Raw genomic sequence first — 20,454 nt, 5'->3', positions numbered from 1 at the left:
AAGGAACGACTTCGGGCTGTAGCACTTCACGGACGTATCTGTTGCTATTGAGATTACCCTCAATTCGTATCAAATTGGATCGTCCATGATACGAAATCGCACCCCAGACCATAACTCCGGGTGTTCGACCACTATGTCGTTCAATAATACACTCAGGAAGGCAGCGTTGACCGGCATAACGTCTAACACGAACACGGCCATCATGGGTCCACAAATTGAAGCGTGATTCATCTGAAAAGACAACTTGGTGCCAATCAGCTCGCCAGTCTCTGTGCTCAAGAGCCCACTGCCGACGCAGCCGTCGATGATCCGCCGTGAGGGGAATCCTGTATAATGGCACCCTTGCACGCAATCCACGGCGCAGCAGACGACGACGAATTGACGAAGCCGACAATTGTACACCTGTAGCAGTAGACCAATGTGCTGCCAGCTGCCTGGAGGAAGCTGTGCGATCATTCACCGCCATGCGGAGCAGGTGTCGATCATCGCGCTCTGACGTCACCTTCTGTCGTCCAGTGCCTGTTTTTCGAGTTGTTCGGTGCTCGTCGGTCCACTGCTTCCAAACTCGCATCACTGTGGAACTGTTCCGCTGCATACGAGCTGCTATTGCGCGATAGGAAAATCTTCCTTCTCGAAGGCCGATTATCCTCCCTCGTTCAAACTCCGTAAGTTGCTTGAATTTCTTATTCTTCCGTCGTGGAGGCATACTCAGGTCTCACTAAACGTTTGCCACTAACAAATAATCATAGACTATTTTCAACGTCCCGCTACAGCACTTTATTTATACGCTTTCAGCATCAATTCAGAGGGCGCTGCGCGCGCCACGCACGCGCGATGGCTCTGAAACTTTATTAATTTGCATAATATCCTATAATTGACATTTGCTGCGAATTTCATTTGATTCTGATGATTCCTTCATGGTGTTGCATTTTCTACAAACAGCAGTTTATAAATATATATAGGGTAAACTAACCAGTGAAGGAACACTTAGCTTCGCTTGCCATTTAAAAAATCATATTAATTTAAAAATTCGTAATTTTAGTTAAATGACAGTGTCAACATATTTGTTACTAATTACAAATTATGTAAAAAAATTGTAGAGAACTTACAAAATATTGTTTTAAAGTTTTGGAGGTTCAAATAACAAGTAATAAGAAGACCAAGTGAAGGAACAGCTCTTACCAGTGAATGAACACCCAGTAAAGGAACACTTAATTTTGGTTATTTTTTAATGCTCTTTATGAATTTATAAGTCATACAAAGATTTAAAAACAAGCCTATTCTTGAAATTGTAACATAGAAATACTTGGAAAATGTTAACTTTTTTTTTATAATCATGAATTGAAAATTAAAGTGTCAACATATTAACACATACTGTTCACTCACTGGGAAATCTATGCCCAGTAAAGGAACATGTCTGTACCCTCACTGGTTAAAAGTTGTTTTTCGTATTTTTAACATACTTTTGATGCAGAGCATCACTAAAGGTACAAGAAAATTAAAGTTTATCTTTTATTTTCATTAACTTAAAAAAAAACCTAGTAAAGGAACACTTGTTCCTTCACTGGTTTTTCATCGTTTGGTGATCCTGTGAATAAGCTAGACACCCCCTTATCTCAGTACTTTATTATGCTATGATGCTTAAAAAAAATAAAACGTAACTTCAATAACTATATTTTGAATTATCTTTTTCACAGTGAAAAAAATAGAGCTATTACATGCAATTAATTCCACTTCAAACTATAAATACAAACACTCACCTTATAATTTTTTCAAAGAAACAAGGTGTTGCAGAGTTAATAACAAATTCAAAAATTTTTCCAGCGAAGTCCATCTGACCAGGTAATCCAAAACATTGCTAGATGACTTCCTATTATTTGGCAGTAATCTACTGTTAGCAATCAATCTAAAGAAAAACTTAAACTTTCAAATTCTTATTTTTAATCAATATATATGAAATGTTCCTTCACTGGTTGGTTTACCCTACATATATATATATATATATATATATATTTATTGATTAATGATTGCGCTTAAATATAATTACGTTTAAAAAAACATTACTAGTTAAAAAATATCCTAATTATCGGAACTCTTGCAACCCTTCCACGGAACCCATGGGTTCCGCAGAATATGCTTTAGGAACCGCTGATTTCAGTTACAGAAACAGACGCATTACGTCCTTTCTCTGAATAAACACATAAATTTTTAACAGATTTTTTTCTTTTCTTTTTTTTTGGTTTTCAGAATGTAGGGGTTTAAAATGACAAAATACAAAATTTTAACATAATTGGTAGAAATTGTATATATATATATATGTATATATATACAGTCAAACCCCGTTATAGTGAACCTTCAAGGGTTCACTATATCCGTTACTCAGGCAATTTAACCAAACTTTTATTACACATTATTCCAATAAATGGCTGAAAAATATTATGCAGTCGCAAAAAATGTGTTATTTTTCATTACTCTTCATCTCGCGTACAAAAAAAAATAATTAGTAATCTTTAGCTGATGAGCAATTTTCAACAACAGATATGAAAACACTTCCCGACTCTCAGATAATTTTTCCTGAATTTCTGTTATTCCGCTTCCTGTCTAACCTGCCATTCGAGCACATAAAAGTAATCTCATAAAATCGCTTAGCAAATTCAACGACATTTATCCAGATACTGGAAGATTGCGGCTTATTCGATTGGTGAACCACTTCAGTAATGCTTCTTCTACATCCATGTGATCTGCTTTCCTCAACTTTTTTCTGCCATCTAAATTTTTTTCATGTTACAAACTGCAGACTTGGATAGTTTATATTCCCTGCAAATATCAGCTTAATTGCATCCATTTTCAATTTTTCTGATTATGCCCATTTTATCATCAATGGAGAACGTTTTACGTTTACTGCTCGCCATAGTTAAGTTTGAGACACTTGTTTGCGGGATTTTTGTAACTGAACTGAGAGCAAAAAGGAGTTGAAATGAGGGCCTTATCAACACATATTAGTGTCCACCCCTTTGACCAATAATGAATAATTACTCATTCCCTCTGACAGAAAATGCATATTGATCTCACTGACACCTTACAGGCCTGGGTTGGAAACATTTGCTTGGTTTGTTTAAGAATGGGAAAGTGAGATAAAAGAAGCAAACAAGAAAAAATACTTATCGCTACATTCCCCTCTATAGATGGTTTTAAAAGTCGGTATATGTATTTATTTTGAAGTAGAAATTTTAAAATTACTACAAAAAAATGAAAATGAATAATTGTTCTCACACCCCGGAATGGTTACGATGATCGCCATTCCCTCCCTCCTACTCAGAACTCAAAGAATCCGCTTCAATTTCTCTTTCACTATCGGTGTTAATTTACAATTCATCTTTAAGAAGAAACAAATTTTTTCCCTAGCAGCTCTCGTTTTTGGAGTGTGTTCATGGAATTTCAACGCACTTTCATCTATGATGTTGCGGTTTTCAAAATATCTTCTTGCACTAATTCGAACTTTTTCACGTATCCTTTGTGGTAATTTTTTTTGCAATTCTCATAAAACAATTTCTTGATTTTTTTATTGATTAATAAAGAAAAAAACACTCATGTAAATAAACAAAAATCATAGATTATGATTTTAATTTTTTGATGTTTCAAATGAAACAATAACTTTTTATACATCGATCGTATGTACTGTTGAAATTTTTTTCTTGAAATTTTTTTTTCCAGTAAATTGATTGTTTTGATTAACATAAAAAATATTTCGCAAAATTATTTTCATATTTATTGTTTTACTGGTGTTTATAGGGTTAAGATAAAAATGCCATTAAAATATTTTTATTTTGAATGCAATTGCGGTGTGGTAGAAATTATAAATTAAATCAAGAAATGTTAAAACTAATACAAATAATTTGGAAAAATGAATAAAATACTTGTTTTTAGAATTTGAATTGAAATGTGAAACCAGACATTAATGCTTGAGTCCAACGTTGGTAATTAGTTCATAGCTCAGACATTTCCATAAACGAACAAAGTTTCTTATTGTTGAGAGTCAATTCCAGCTGAGAGATAAAGTGACCAAACACAAATTTACAATGTATAGTATCCGGATACACTCAAAATGTTTTCAAAATAAAAATAAAAACATTAAAAATGACAAATACCTGATTGTGAGTAATAAAACTATCTATTTAAAGTCAACACAAATAGTACTTTAAATATTACCCCAACATATATTTTCGAAAAAATATGTCCAAAAAGAAAAAGAAAGATATAAATGAAAACAAACAAAAGGTAATTTGCAAATTAACCAAAGTTGCAATTCAGATTAAAAATAAGGAAAATAGCTAAGCCAGTCAAATTTTAAAAACTGAAATAATCCCTACCGTATTAAATTTGAAAGCTTGCTTCGGATTTCAATAAGTGATTAATCGTGTAGAACAGGTTGTAATGTAAAATCTGAGAAGACTGATCACCTTTTCTGATTATGAAAGCAGTTTGTCCGGACAAATTTTTCCTGAAATTCTGGTTAATGATTGCTATAAAAATACCAATAAGGAAAAAGTATAAATAAATTTAGAAAGTAGAAAGAAAAGAAAAAGAAAAGAGATAAAAAAAATAATAGAGGACAGAAAGAAAAGAAAAATTTGGACATAAAAGAAATAAATGAGAATAACAAGAATGTAAATAAAGTGAATTTAAAGAAAAATAAAACAAAAAATAGACTAAAAATAAAGATTTAAATAGCAAAAATAATCTTGAATTTTCTAATATTCTTGAGACTGATTGTGATCTGGATTGTGATAGTGTGGGCCCGTATTGTCAAGATTATGTTTACGGAATTATGCAAATTCAAGATAATGAAATAAATTCCTAACTTCAGGAAATTTTACAAAATATTTTCAAATATTTTGCTATTAAAGTGACAAATATGAAAGGTAAATAATAAATAAAATGAAATGAAGACAATACTGAAGTGTAATTTCAGATTGAAATTTTTCCTGTGAAACTGTTTTTTGTATTATGTGTTTTACATTTCAGCTTACACTTTTTTAAAAAAAAATATTTATACATTTTTATCCTCATGATTGAACAGTTAACTTAAATTGTGTTATTATGAGGAATACTTCTCATGGTGAAAAAACTTCGTTGTGATCTTCAAACAAAAGACTAGGAACTGAAAAAACTGAAGTCAGAAAAACTATTTAAAATGAAAATCAAACTTTTAAGATTGCTGGTAGTGCTACTACAATTTTTTTTATTCCTCGAACAGTTTAATTATGTTATTATTTTTAACAGGTGTACAAATGTGTATTTTTTTATAAGTCATATTACTTTATATCTTGTTAAAATTGCAAATTTGATTCTTTTTATTTTAATTGTACTTTTACCAAAGGGAAGATTTTGCAAATGGATAATTTCTAAAATTTTAGGATTGTAATTAAACATTTTTGGCGAGGAGGGAAGTAACATAAAAAGCTTCTATTAATCTTTTTATGTTATTCTAATTAATTATTCTAATCGAAATACTTTCTCACACTTTTAAAAGCCACATCCTGTTCTTAAATCTATTTTTGGCTCAAGTATGCATTTAATTAAAAGCAGGACATTTTCCCCTTTACTCTCTGTGGGAAACGCTCGATCTATTTGATAAACCAACTACAATTACTAAGATTTCCCTCTTTCCCTAAATAGAAACATTTTACGGATTTACTTTGCAAGATTTTCCCTAGCATATAATGAAGAAACACAACTTTTCGTGTACACTTTCATGACTGCTCTGTCTAATAATTAATAAATAAATTTTGTACCCTCCTTCCCTGCCTAAGACCTGTTTTAATCCTTTCACTCGGCAACGACGTTATATATATATATATATATATATATATATATATATATATATATATAAGAGCCATTACATTATGACCACCCTCCATCTCGCCCATGTTTTCAATGTTTTCATGGGGCACATTAGGACCCATAATCCTCATAGAACAATCCCTGACGTCTTTAAGCTACTTGAACATAGTTGCAGACCAGGTTCACCCATTCATGGCAGCAGTTTTTCCTGCGGGGGATGGTGTTTACCAACAGGATAATGCATCATGTCATAAGGGTCGAATCGTCATGGATTGGTTCGAGGAACATTCCAGTGACTTTCTAGTCATGTCTTGGTCCCCCAAACTCCCCTGACCTTAATCCAATAGAGCATTTGTGGTCCTACTTTGAAAACCAAATTCGTGCTGCCACACTACCCCCTCGCAATGTGAGGGAATTGCAGGACCAGTTGGTGAGCCCTTGGTACCAGATACCTCAGACTACCTATCAGCACCTTGTGGAATCAATGCCACGGTGGGTGCTAGCAGTTTTGAGGGCTAAATGTGGTCCTACATGTTATTAGCAGGGTGGTCATAGTAATGTAATGGCTCTTAGGTATATATATATATATATATATATGTATATATATATATATATATATTAATTTAGGATAAATATTTGAATGTTTTTGGTAAATATGTGATCACATTTTGTCAACTTACTATTTCCTTTTGTACAAAAAGTCCGTTATTTTCTGCTACGTATGCCAATGCATGCTGTGAGAATACGCCCTGTGAAAAAATATCCTTGTTTACTTCACATAAATCTATCTGAATGTGCAGTTATTGTGACAAAATTCTTAATAACACTTTTATTTATTTATTTTCCTAGCGTGAAGATTAAATTTATCGTATCTGAAGATACGGATAGGAGTGAAGATGAATTTACATTCAGTACTCAATTCCCAAAACCATCTCTAAGGTAAGAGTTTTTATTTGTTTCTCAAAGGCACCAAAACTTTTCTTTAAACTTCTAATGAAGTTTTAGTTTTTTTACTATCTTGCTGAAAAGATTTGAAGGGAAAAAAAAGAGATGTACAGTAAAAGTTCAATATAAAGGTATAATTAAGGAAAACAGCCATTACAAGTATCAAGTACCAATCAAAATGCTTACATTAAGATATAAAAATTTTATGTTTATAACGAATTAAAAATTACTATCCTTCCGTTATAACAACGAAATCTTTTTTTAAGTGTAATGCAGTTTTCTTCCGTTTAAGTGAGCAATATTACGCGAAAAAGAATTAAATTGGAGAGATTTTTATTTATAGTATAAATACAGAAAAGCAGAAAACAAAAATTTTTTCTTTATACTATTTTAATCCCTTTTTTTTATAAAGCAACGTGTGAGCAACTGTCGGTTAAGTTAATTTCTTCCTAACAAAAGCCAAGTTCTTTCGCTATTTTTAAATATCCTGCTGCTCACTTAAAAAAACGTGTCTTTTGTTAACTACAAACCTATCACGCACCCCTATTTCTTTCCTTGCAGTTTACTATTAAAATCAAGCCGACCAGGTGGCCGAGTACTTAGCTTGCCTGACTGCGGTGCCGATAGTTGCGGGTTCGAATCCCGCTCAGGGCATGGATGTCTTTTTCTCTCTGTGTTTTATGTCCTTTCTCCTATGTGTAATTGTGTGAGTGTGACCTGCCCTATAAACGGGTTTGTGGTTGTGTGACGTGGGCGGCCCTGCTCCACCGCCGTGGCTTCGCCACAGGTGCCCACTGGGTAACTAGGAGAGAGTAGAAGTTCTGACACCCCTGGCCAATGGTACAATACATCCCAAGTCCCCGCCATTAAAAAAAAAGAAAAAAAAGGCTATTAAAATCAATATTTTGCAGGAAAAAAAACTTACGCATTACCGAAACTACTTAAAAATTCATTTCCTATTCTGTTAAGTTTTTAAGTATGTGGTAAATCATGTTTTTCCAAGCATTAAAAGGAACAGATTACCAACTAAAACTTAAGGAATAAATTTAATTTGAACATTATTAAAATCACAAATAAATACAGCTAAAACTGAATGACATTAAAGTTATCGGAGAGCCGTGCATCACGTACTAGTGCACGAGGAAAAATGGGAGTAGCCTGGTTGCTGGCGGAAAACTGGTTTTTAAATGCGTCACTCCAAGTTGAAGTGCAAGTGCCCTTTCGCATTAGGTAAGATGAAAATGTAGGAGCAGGGCATCGCCGCAGTACTCCCCCCCCCCCCCAAGTGTCCAGGAGACCGACATCAATAGCAACGAGTGTTGAAATGCACCCGGCGGCCGGAACGAGTCGTGATCCCCGGTCGAGCCAACTCTGGAGCCGGATGCTGGGCAGCTCTAGGTTCGTTCTGCTCCGGGGTTGGAGCAGTAGTCTGCAACTCCTCATCATCCAGGAATGCAGGTTTTAGGCGGTCGATGCCAATTACGGCTTGCCGACCCTTCATTTCAATGGTGAAGGTTTTTCCGCTACGCTTCAAAACCTTGAATGGACCGTCGTAAGGATGTTGCAATGCTTTCTTTACACCATCGACTCGTATGAAAACATGAGAGCATTTTGGTAAAGATGGGTGTACAAAGATGGACTGTTTAGAGTGTGAAGACGTTGGTTTTGGCTTCAAAGTCTGCATTGTCTCACGCATCCTCATCAGAAATTCATGAGGCTGCACGTCAGTAGTGGAGGCCTCGAAGAATTCTCCAGGAAGGCGGAGAGGGGCACCGTAGACCAGTTCTGCACTCGTGCAGTATAAGTCTGCTTTTAAAGGAGATCTCAACCCAAGAAGAACTACGGGTAGAGAGTCGGTCCATTTGGTTTTATGACATCGGAGGGCCTGCTTGAGTGGACGATGGAAGTTCTCGATGAGGCCGTTGCAGGATGGGTGATATGGAGTTGTTCGTGTCATATTGGTCCCCAAAAGTTTGTTCAATGTGGAGAACAGGTGGCTCTGAAATTGTCTTCCCTGGTCGGTGGTGATGATCTTTGGGACAACCCTTGAAACCCAGAAGGAGACAAAAGCTCGTGCAGTGGTCTCCGCTGACATATCAGGAACAGGGATGGCCTCTGGCCATCTTGTGAAGCGGTCATTGCACGTCAACAAGTATTCGTAGCCATCGGACGGTGGGAAAGGGCCAACCAGGTCCAAGTGCACATGTTCAAACCGTTGTGAAGGTAGGTTGAAGGATTGTAGAGGACTGTGGGTGTGCCTTGTTATTTTGGACTGCTGGCACAATAAACAATTTCGAGTCCATTCCGCAATGTCCTTGGCCATAGAAGGCCACACAAATCTAGTTTGAAGAAGTTTTTTGGAGGCTCGTATGCCTGGATGAGCTAAATTGTGTAGAGATTGAAACACAGTCTTTCGAAGCTGTTGTGGCACATATGGGCGTATTAACTTGTGGTTCACATCGCAATATAGTTTCACTGTTGGCGAAATAGACCATGATTGTAGCTGGAGCGAATGGTGCTCTTTTTGAAGCAAATCAGATAATTCTTTATCTGCTTTTTGGGCTTCAGATATGACAGTAAAGTCCACTGATGGAGTCTGTACTGATTGCAGGCGAGATAGAGCATCAGCGACTACATTATCGGAGCCAGAAATATGTTTGATGTTGGTGCAAAATTGTGAAATATAATCGAGTTGCCGGAGTTGTCTTGGTGAACAGGATTCTGAGTTTTTAATAAAAGCAAATGTTAATGGGCGATGATCTGTATAAATCACAAAATCCTGCCCCTCTAAATGATGTCTGAAATGTTTTACCGCTGAATAAATTGCGAGGAGTTCACGGTCGTATGTGCTATATTTTGCCTCTGCTGCGCTCAGTTTTCTCGAAAAAAATGCTAATGGTTTTAAGTTTTTCTCCACTGTGCAATTTAAAGCTGCGCCGATAGCGATATCGGAGGCATCGACCATAAGTGAAAGTGGCTGATTGGGTATAGGGTAAGTGAGTGTTGCTGCGTTGGCCAATTCACTTTTGCATCTCTCAAATGAGGCAATTAGCGAGTCAGTCCAGGGCACCGGACGCTTGTCGTTCTTTTTTACGTCCCGGAGCAAATTGTTTAAAGGCGATTGGGTTGTTGCAGCGTGTGGGAGAAATCTACGGTAAAAATTTAGCATAGCCAGAAAACGACGAAGTTGTGAAAGAGTTTCAGGTTTGGGGAAATCGTTAATCGCCGTAACCTTTTCAGGGAGGGGCTTAACACCATCTGATGTAATTAAACAACCTAAGAATTTCACGGCGGTTTTTCCTAAGATACACTTGTTTGGATTGATTTTCAGACCATACTGCTCGAGGCGGGCACAGACCTGATTCAAATGGGTTACATGCTCAACCTCATTAACGGAAGCTATGAGTAAGTCGTCGAAGTAGGGCACGCAGAAATCTAAGTCGGACATTGCCTCATTGATGTATCTTTGAAATGTTTGCCCCGCATTACGTAAGCCAAAAGGCATGTATACAAATTCAAACAACCCAAATGGCGTTGTTATTGCGGCTTTGGGAATATGAGGCGGGTGAACCGGGAGCTGGTGGTAAGCTTTGGCTAGGTCAATGGTAGAAAATACGTTTTTACCATGCAATAATTGGGTACAATCATGTATATGAGGGATTGGATAGCGGTCGGGGACTGTGGCGGAATTTAGCCGACGATAGTCTCCACATGGCCGCCATTCGCCATTAGCTTTTTTGACCATGTGAAGGGGACTCGCCCAGGGACTTTTCGAAGGACGAATAATGCCTGAGGACATGAGGTGTTCGAATTCCTGGCGAGCGGCTCGCAAAGTGTCTGGGGCCAAACGTCTTGGCTTGGAAAAAACTGGGGGCCCGGTAGTTTCTATATGGTGAAAAGTATTTGCGGTAGTGTGATTGTTAAAAGTTTCCGCGGTCGAAAAAAGTTTCGGATAGTTTTTAAGAATTTGCTGGTACTGACAACTATTCAATGTTACCGAAATATTAGAGACCTCTGGGTGAACATTGGGGATAATCGCGGCGCACGAAAGTTGTGTAGTTGCATCAATTAACTTATTGTTTTTTGCATCAACGAGTAAATTGAAATGCCTCAAAAAATCTACACCGATGATTGGTTGCCTCACGTCGGCAATGACAAAAGACCACGTGAAACTGCGGCGCAAATTAAGGTCTAAGGTAAGACGTTTCGTGCCGAATGTTTTGATAACTGTACCGTTAGCAGCATAAAGAACTAAGTCCTGGGAAGCTTCTCTATTTGTGGTATGACTTTTTGGTAAAACGGAAATGTCCGCTCCGGTATCGATTAATAAATTAAGATTTGTTTTTCGATCGGCCAGGAGAATGCGTTGAAGTTGGCGGTCGCTTTTGTGGCCGGCAGGCGATCGCCAATCTAGTTTCCCGATGATTGGAAGGAGCAGGGTTGTACACATTTTCTTGAGTTTCTGCCGAAATTTGTATGATAAAAACAATAACCCTGTTGAGGTTCCTTGTACCGACGAAGACGGTCACGTGATTGGCTTCGGTTTCTAAAATGTCTGTGTTCACGGTTGTCACTTGCGTTCGTGTTGCCTTGTACCATGGTGGTTAAATCACGTACTTGTTTTGATAATTGCGCTATTTGTGTTTCCAATTGCGAAGTTTTTGAAGCTTCGTCCGACACTTCATGAATTGAGGGTGGGGCTACAAATTCGTGTATCTTGTCGGCCACGATAGACAATTTGCCTAGATCATCATTAAGCGCAGCTAGGATAGACTGAGAGTTGCTTGGAAGCCTGCCGAGCCATAAAGATTTTAATAAAGGCTCGCCTACAGACGTGCCAGCCAAAGCGCGCATTCGCGCGAGCAACTGAGAGGGACGCTGGTCGCCTAGCTCCAGCCCTTGCAGTAGAGTTCGAATTCGAGAGGATTCGCTTTCTGAATGAGAGTCGATTAGGCGGTTTTTTAATTGCTCATAAGGCCTATCAGTTGGAGGGTTAAGAAGGAGATCGCTGACTGAAATTAATAAGTCAGCGTCGAGAGCTGCGACCACGTGGTTAAATTTTGTTGTTTCACATGTTATTTTTGCCAAAGTAAATTGAGCTTCAAGTCTACTGAACCATAATGTCGGGTTCGATTTCCAAAACGGAGGTGGTTTGACCGCCACATGGGCTATCTGCGTGTTAGTGGCCTCGGATCCGTCTAAAGGCATACTTAGTACAAATGAGTAAAATAATTAATCACAAAGAGAATTATACGAGTAAAATACGAAAAATAATTAGATAAAAATTTAATAGAATAGTATGATAAAAATACAAGTGCAACAGCATGGGGTATGCGAGTGCACGTTATACATACGATACGATAATTTAAACAACGGAAATAATTTAGTAAGCTAACTTTATGAAACTAATACGAATGCAGCAGAAGCAAAATATTGGCGACATATAACTTAGGGAATATCATAAATAAATCTGAGTAACAGCGTGGGATAATACAAAATAACTTACTTGTAAATTGAAATAAAGGCAACGGCGACAACTCGATACATCACATTAAAATTAATTAAATCCAAGTTAACATGATGTTATCTAGAGAAAAGTCCATTGTGTTGGAGTATATTGCAGGAGATCATGCACGAAACGGAAGCACACGTAGAAATAAATGCACAAACGGGCAGCTGCACAAGATGGCGTGGCATGAAAAACGATTTGGCCACGTTGATGATTTGAGAAAAAGTGATGATGCTTTACACTGCCGACTTCTCACGTTAAATGTACGTGGATTGAGCTGAAGAGCATGTTCAAAAGCACGTGGATGGGTCACCAGTGTGGTAAATCATGTTTTTCCAAGCATTAAAAGGAACAGATTACCAACTAAAACTTAAGGAATAAATTTAATTTGAACATTATTAAAATCACAAATAAATACAGTTAAAACTGAATGACATTAAAGTTATCGGAGAGCCGTGCATCACGTACTAGTGCACGAGGAAAAATGGGAGTAGCCTGGTTGCTGGCGGAAAACTGGTTTTTAAATGCGTCACTCCAAGTTGAAGTGCAAGTGCCCTTTCGCATTAGGTAAGATGAAAATGTAGGAGCAGGGCATCGCCGCAAGTATATCGGATAAAACTTGAAATTGCTCTCGAGTTAATTGGTTTTAAAAGTCTACAGAAATTTCACTCAATCATCACATTATTTATTCCGTTAACTATTGTGAATTAAGTTCAAAAGATATTACGTCATTATTCATTATATATAACGATTCATTATATATTATTCATTATATATGATGAATAATAAAAGATATTACGTCATTATTCATAAATTTATTTCATATTCTGTTAAATTTTTAAGTATATGGGATAAAAATTAAAATTGTTTTCGAGTTAGTTGGTTTTAAAAGTCTCTAAACAGAAATCTTTTACAAGCATCACATAATTTATTACATTAACTATTGTGAATTAAGTTAAAAAAAATATTGCGTCATTATTCATTAAATATAATGAATATTCATTATATATGTAAATAATTAAATATATTACGTCAATATTCATAAATTAATTTCATACTCTGTTAGATTTTTGTTGTTGTTGTTGTTGTTTCTCATCCCCACTGGTCTACCAGGTCCATGAGTCCATTCACCCTCAGGAAATCACAAAACAAGACCGGGTCGTGCAGAAAATCCTCCTTTTCAAAATCCACGCAACTAAGGATATGGGCTGCACTGGAGAAACATTTGTTGCAGGTGGGATAGACCTTTCGCTGCTGTTCATACCTCATGCACTTTATGTGACCACTGATGAATCTAGTAAACGCGGTCTGATCGCCTCTATTACCTTTGAAGGTCAAAGCACGACCCGGCTTATCCCCAGAGTACCAGAGATGTACTGGGGGAGTATTACAGACAAGCTGACACCTTTCTTTCTAATGGAATGAATTTCCGAGGATGTGAGTACCAAACTTTCCGGCAGAGGTTCATTTGTGCCTAGTTTTGCCAGCGAATCAGCGGTCTCATTCCCGTATAGACCAACGTGGGACATTGCAAGTAAATATCCCGCTTCACGGAATGTTTACTGAGAAGTTGTAGGATTGCCGTTCCAACCCTATCGCCCACTCTGGGCACTCAAATATTGGATAGAACTTCTGCTATTCGTTAGGATCCAGATAGGGCTCATTTTAATGTTGATATCACCATCAGGTCTCTTGATGTAGACTCCACTTCCAGTACAACTCCGGTCGTCCCTGCTACCACCTGTATAAACGCAGAGGCCCTCCTCTGGGATGTTGTTAATTATTTCGAGAGCCAGTTGTTGTAGCAATTCAGGAACGTCTGAAGTTTTACTTGTGCATAATGACAAATCCGGACTAAAATGTATTCTTGAAAACCCACTTGAGTGGTCAACGCAAGTCTTAAGGGAATGTTGTTAGACATCTTGGTAGACTGTATTTAGGGAAATTGAACGTGAAAAAGGGCTATCTCTTCTTAGTCTCTGATTATTGGTCTAATGTGGGAGGTAGTCAGCTGTTCTGTGCTGGGCCCCATAACTAAGTAGTTTATTAAAATATTTCGCTTTCTTTCTTCTCATATTTAATGGCAGAAGGTCTGCTTCAAATAACACAATTTCACCAGGGTAGGAATGTCGCAAACCTGTAATTATGCGTCCCGCACTCTATTGAACTCGATCAAGTCTTCGGAGGCTGACGCACACGAATAAATTTGTTGACCATACTCTAATATACACTGGTGTGCAAAACTTAAGCAACAAGTGCGCTTTTTGTCATAACTCTACAAGAAATCATCCGATTGACATGAAATTTGTATATGATGTACATTATTTTGTACTTAAACGATGGTATAAGAATAATGGCGCAGAAATGAATATAAAGCTTAAAGTAAGGTATGGAACAAAAAAAGGTTTTATTTGACATACAGTGGCGTTACACATGATTGCCTGAAGAAGCGTAAGTACAACTGGCAGATGTTCCCCAGCATGGGATATGCCCTCCCCTTACTGTAATTGTTGCTTGGCATCGTCTCTCCATGCTAAGCACCAGAGTATCCAGGAGTTCTTGGGGTGAACGTCTCTATTCCTCCTTTAACGCATCTTTCAGCTGATGGGTGTTACCAGGAGGATACTGTCGTGTAGCAAGACGTCTCCCTAATGCATCCCACACATGCTATATGGGATTTAGATCTGGAGAGTAAGCTGGCCAATCCATTCGTGCGATATCTTCACTTCCCAGTAGCTCTTGAACATTAGCAGTACGGTGTGGCCGGGCATTGTCATCCATAAAAATGAAGTCTGGTCCAATGGCCCCTCGGAACAGACGCACATGGGGTAGGATTACCTCATTGCAGTAGTGGTCTCCAATTACAGAACCTCGGTCGAAGATCTGAAGCTCAGTCCGCCCGCTCAACATAATGCCACCTCAGACGACAACTCCTGGATCACCGTAACGATCTCTTTCCGCAATGTTATTGGGATGAAATCGAGCTCCAACCTCTCTCCAGATCAACTTAAGTTGAGAATCGCTTGTAGCACTAAAACGACTCTCATCTGTGAAGAGGACGCGACTCCATTGATGAGGTGTCCAGGTTTCGTGTTCTCTGCACAACTCTAAACGGTGCCGCCGATGGCTAACTTTTAAAGGTATGTAGCGTTCAGGACGTCTAGCAAATAAGCCGCCTTTTTGGAGGCGTCTGGCCACTGTAAATCTTGATACTTGTCGTCCTGTGGCTGTGCACAGTTGCTGAGATATGGCGCTCGCTGACTGAAAACGGTTTCTTTTCGCCAGGAGGACAATGCAACGGTCATCTCTTGGTGTTGTTTTCCATGGACGACCACCACCAACCTTCCGAACAGCTGTACCAGTAGTTTTAAAGGCATTCCAAACACGAGAAACAACACTTTTGTTGATTCCGAACTCTTCGGCGACACTGGTCACACTACGCCCCTCCTCAAGTTTTCCAATCATTCTTCCTCGAGTAAAGTCGTCAAAATGATTTCTTGAAGACTTGTTTCACAAACCAAATCACTTGCACTTGCAGCGAATGTCTTTAACTACGATGCTCTTCATCCTTTTATCACAGCTTTGACCTGCCCGCGCCGACCCACAAGGTTTACGTACACTTACATCACCTACGACGTTTTATTTCTAAAATTTGCATACAAATAATCTTTCTACTGAATTACGTGCACATTATACTGCAATTTCATGGCTATCTTATGCTTTGTTGGGGAGCTGTGGCCGAAAAACCACTTGTTGCTTAAGTTTTGCACACCAGTGTAGGTCTCACATGTTGTCCTTAGCGTGGTCGCGTCTGCACCCCAGCCATTGCCAGACGCGGATGTTCAGTCGCTATCTACTCTCGGCCACCAGGGCCTCAATATGTTTGCTGCAAATAAATTCTGGGTCTAGTACGAAACCCAGATATCTAGGGTGCTTTTCATAAGTGAGAGGAATACCTCTCAGAGATATCTGGGGATGATAATTATAAATATGTTTATTGGTGGTGAAAAAGCTTGCCACTGATTTGGAAACATTGAATGTTAGCTTATGTTCTGCAGCAAAATCCTGGACTCTTGCAAGTGCTAGGTTGAGATTTGATTCTTGCTTTTTAATGTCCGAGTCTGAATCCCATAGAACGTTAAATTTTTAAGTATATCGAATAAAAATTAAAATTGTTCTCGAGTTAGTCGGTTTTAAAAGTCTCCAAAGAAAAATCTCACACAAGCATCACATTATGTATTACATTTAACTATTGTAAATTAAGTTCAAAAGATAGAGAAAAACGTAAAAATAAATTCGTCTTAAAGTACGGACACAGAGGATGTTATCATGCCGAACGCTTGATAAAAGGTACTTCGCAAAAAATGGAAACTATAATGACGGCTAAATTTCAGTTCCACTTTTTTATGCATCAAATATTTACTACCCATCCAAAACACTGCCGTGCAATTGAAAAATCAACATAAGCGACAAAATATTCAAAATTGACGTTTTTATATATTTGGCATCTTTATATTGTAAGCTACATAGACCAATAAATAAATAAATAAATAAATAGATAAATAAATAAATAATTAAATAAATTCAATAGAAGAAAATTAGCAATAGAAGGAGAAAAGTTATCAAGCCACTTTTCTCGGAATCAATTGTGAAGCACTTGCGTTGTTTCTTCAATTGCACGGCAGAACACCTTTCTATTTAAAAAAAGAAATTAACTTTTTACTTTTAATTGAATTGTAGGACATCACATTATCAGGATCATAAATCAAATCTTGATCAATAAATTTTGGAAAAAATTATCGGGGTTGGGATCATTGCGCGATTTGGGGCTGTTCGCTATTTCATGTGTGATGCAAAAATATTCCATGAAAACGGATGACAAATATTTTAAAACATTTGAAAAATTATGTAAGAATGGTTAATAGAAAAGTTTAAAATACTTTCAATCAAAGTATGAAATTCATTTAAGCAAATTTTAAGAAAAAAACTTTAAGAAAAAAACTTGGATGGAAAAGCACTCAAGCAGCTAAAATCAAATTTGTTTTAGTTAAAATTATTTCAATTGTTTACATATAAACAATTTAAATAAAAAGTTAGAAACCAAAAACAAGCAAGAAAGAAATTCTAAAGATGTGTGTATTAGCAAAAACAGCACTTCATCAGGGGACACACTGTCTGTTAATACACCTTTCTGTAGTCAGTGGTTAGACCGAAAACTGTCTGTGAACCCCCCCCCCCCCGTGGCCTCATAATGGATAATTCAAAATAAGAAAATGCAGCAGAAAAATGTTGCACCAAAACGCTTAAATTTCTTTTTCTAAAAATATTTAACACAATAAAATAACATAACTACCATTTGTTAAGGGTATTATCCAGTTAGCGTCCAATTGAAAATTTATTTTCTAATTTTTTAACTTTTGTCATTATTTTTTATTTTATAACCGTCGTTAAACAGTCAGCTCAATTTTAAGTTTACGACTAACAATGTTCAACTCCGTAGCCTTGTAATTTTGAACCCAATCCAGAAGACAAGGAAACTCCTGGATCCAGTCTTGGGAGAAATTTACCTTTGAGGAGGACTTTCTGATGGAACTAATCCGCATTTGCGTTTTATGGAGATTAAAACCATGAAATCCTCCCACGGTTAGCCTGACCGCAAGGGGACTCTAATCCATGATCGGCCTACCACTTCGGATATTTTACGTCAACATTATGGTTGGTGAGAGCCGGGTGTGGAATTCGCCTCAACTAGCCATCGCTGGGATTCGAACCCAAGCCACCTCATTGGTAGGCGATCGCTCTCATCCCTAAGTCACCCCGGCAATTTCTGACACTAGACAGAATTATAAATTTACTCACAAAATGTTACTATGAATAAATTTATACTTTAAAGGTCTAATACTGCAGCGTGGCACTGGGTCAAATGTCACTATATTGCGGCAAAAATCATTTCATTATTTTAATCGCTATTATTTCTGTTATACTTTCAATTAATTCAATTATATTTAATTACATATTTTAATTAATTGTTATAATTATACCCGGTGGGAAATAAACTTAAAATACTTTCAGATCGTTAAGTTGTTAAACTGAAGTTACTAAAATTAACTAAAGTTGTAAATTGCTGCCAGAATTTAAAGTTATGTCGTGTTATGCTCTCATCTTTTGAGAATTGCCTAAATTAAATGCTATTGTAATGAAAAAGGTGAATGGCTTATACTAATAAATAAGTACAAATGCGAAAAATGATAATGAAATTAGAAATAGATGACACATTCTAATCTTTCGAATCGCTTCCTGTTGCAAAAGCGAATTTCGCAATGTAATCACAATAGAGATTTTTTAAAAGATTTTATTCATCCTAATATCCTAAACAGAAGCGAAATATCATTTTGAAGTTTAACTCTTTCACAACCTGCTTCACCTATTCACCTATTTGTATCTAGAGCAGAGCTGAAAGTTAGCCGAGATAAAGAGAATAACTGGTAGCAAAACCATTTTATTCGAGGCGAGAAAAGAAACAATAATTATATATATATATATATAATTAAGAGTGTCCACCACTCTTAATTATATATATATATATATAATTAAGAGTGGTGGCTAGAATTAAGAATACTAAAAACTTAATAGTTTTATTTTTATTTAATTTAACCATAATTTTTTTTAAAAAGTAAAAACTCTTAAGAAATAATCACCGAGCTAGAGAACTCTCACACAGTTCAACAAAATAACAATAAAAGAAAAAAAGTATGAATGTTACTTTTTGCTACAATATCTGCTGTAATAATATTGACTACATTTGTTTTTGACATATTTTTGTCAATATTTTGTTGGTTATAATCTAATTTAATCATGTTCATCGTTAGCGGGGGGAAGGTGGGTATATGTCCCCCTCAATAATTAGAAATCTCTAAGGGACACCCTCAATATTTCAGGAAAATAAGGAAAATTTTCATGAATCATCATCGATTTCGGTCATCGATTGCTATGTCACATTTCTTTTTTCTTCATCTTATTGCACAAATTTTAATCTTCATTTTATAATATTACAAATACAAAAATTTAAAAAATTATCGCTTACATAATGCTTATAACTTAGTTTGAAACTATTCATAACTTGCTGTACTCATAATATGAAAAAAAAAAAAAAATAATCTAAATTTGATTCCGTTTTGATTTTTTAAAACAACATGAATGTTGTTTTCTTAGAACATAATTTTTAAATTTTTTTTCTTCTTCTTCACAAAATAAGAAAAAAAAGAGAAATGAGAAAAAAAAGTCGAATAATGACATTAAATAAGCTACATTTCTGAGGATTACTCAAAACTAGTCAGCTGTTTTTTAAATTCTTTAACGTTTATCGATGTAACGTTTTTCAAATTTCGTTTTTTTTAATGAAGGCGTAGAAAGTATGTACGTATTATAGTCAGCCTCAAAAACTATGGTCATGTGATGATGATGGGGTAAGACTGTCTTCTGGTCTCCCCCTAACCCCCAGGGGTGTTGAATAACTTCGCATATGGACACAAACAAAAGCCCTCAGAATTTTCTGAGAAAAATTAGTCTCAGCAGGAAGCTTGTGGTAAAGTGCAGGTAAAGAGAAAGCGTCCTTATCTTTAAGATTTTCATTAACAAATGAGGGGGAAAAAAGATTTTTAAGAATATTATTATTAAAATATAAGCATTATTTCAAGAATATAATTATCATATTTCTTTGGAAGACTCACTTTTTCCCGTTTATTTTTAAGTTTGCCTTGACGGGGGAAGGGAAAGCGATGTCTTGCCTCTTCGACCCTCTACTGGCGCCCCCCCCCCCTTGCGTATTAGCACACATAGCATAAGCGAATCCTACTAGAGGACTTTCTTCTATGTCCATTCTTGATCTTTTGTAAGTTCCTGAGAAATTATACTCCCCCAGTGCTGTTATATGGAGCAATGTTTCAGAGTTCCGCATCCCTAGAACTCTCAAGGGGATCCCCAATTCTGATATTCGAGCAAAATAAATAAATAAATAACTAAAATCACGTAAATCAAGCTAAGTGATTCATCTATTTTTCTAGAAGTACCATAGAAAGAGGATATTTAAAGGACCCCCGATGTTTAGAAGTCTTAAGATTCCCATTCGATTTTATTAAACTAAGCCTTCAGTAAAT

The 20,454-nt window shown here is 36.7% G+C and overlaps 1 protein-coding gene across 5 annotated transcripts in view; it reads left to right on the top strand.

The window, feature by feature from the left end:
* ACC (acetyl-CoA carboxylase) overlaps nt 1–20,454 on the top strand; it is a 165,717-nt gene that overhangs the window by 23,151 nt on the left and 122,112 nt on the right. For all 5 annotated transcript variants that reach the window (XM_087155609.1, XM_087155613.1, XM_087155610.1 and 2 more), the window contains exon 3: nt 6,694–6,783. In XM_087155609.1, coding sequence (XP_087011735.1) covers nt 6,694–6,783 — 90 coding nt within the window. The remainder of the gene's footprint in view (nt 1–6,693; nt 6,784–20,454) is intronic.

This window comes from Parasteatoda tepidariorum, chromosome 12 (assembly GCF_982258835.1).
Source record: "Parasteatoda tepidariorum strain Cologne lab strain chromosome 12, Ptep-v5.0, whole genome shotgun sequence".
NCBI classification, from domain to species: Eukaryota; Metazoa; Arthropoda; class Arachnida; order Araneae; family Theridiidae; genus Parasteatoda; species Parasteatoda tepidariorum.
The sequence above is the reverse complement of the archived record's forward strand: the minus strand, read 5'-3'. Positions and strand labels throughout refer to the sequence as shown.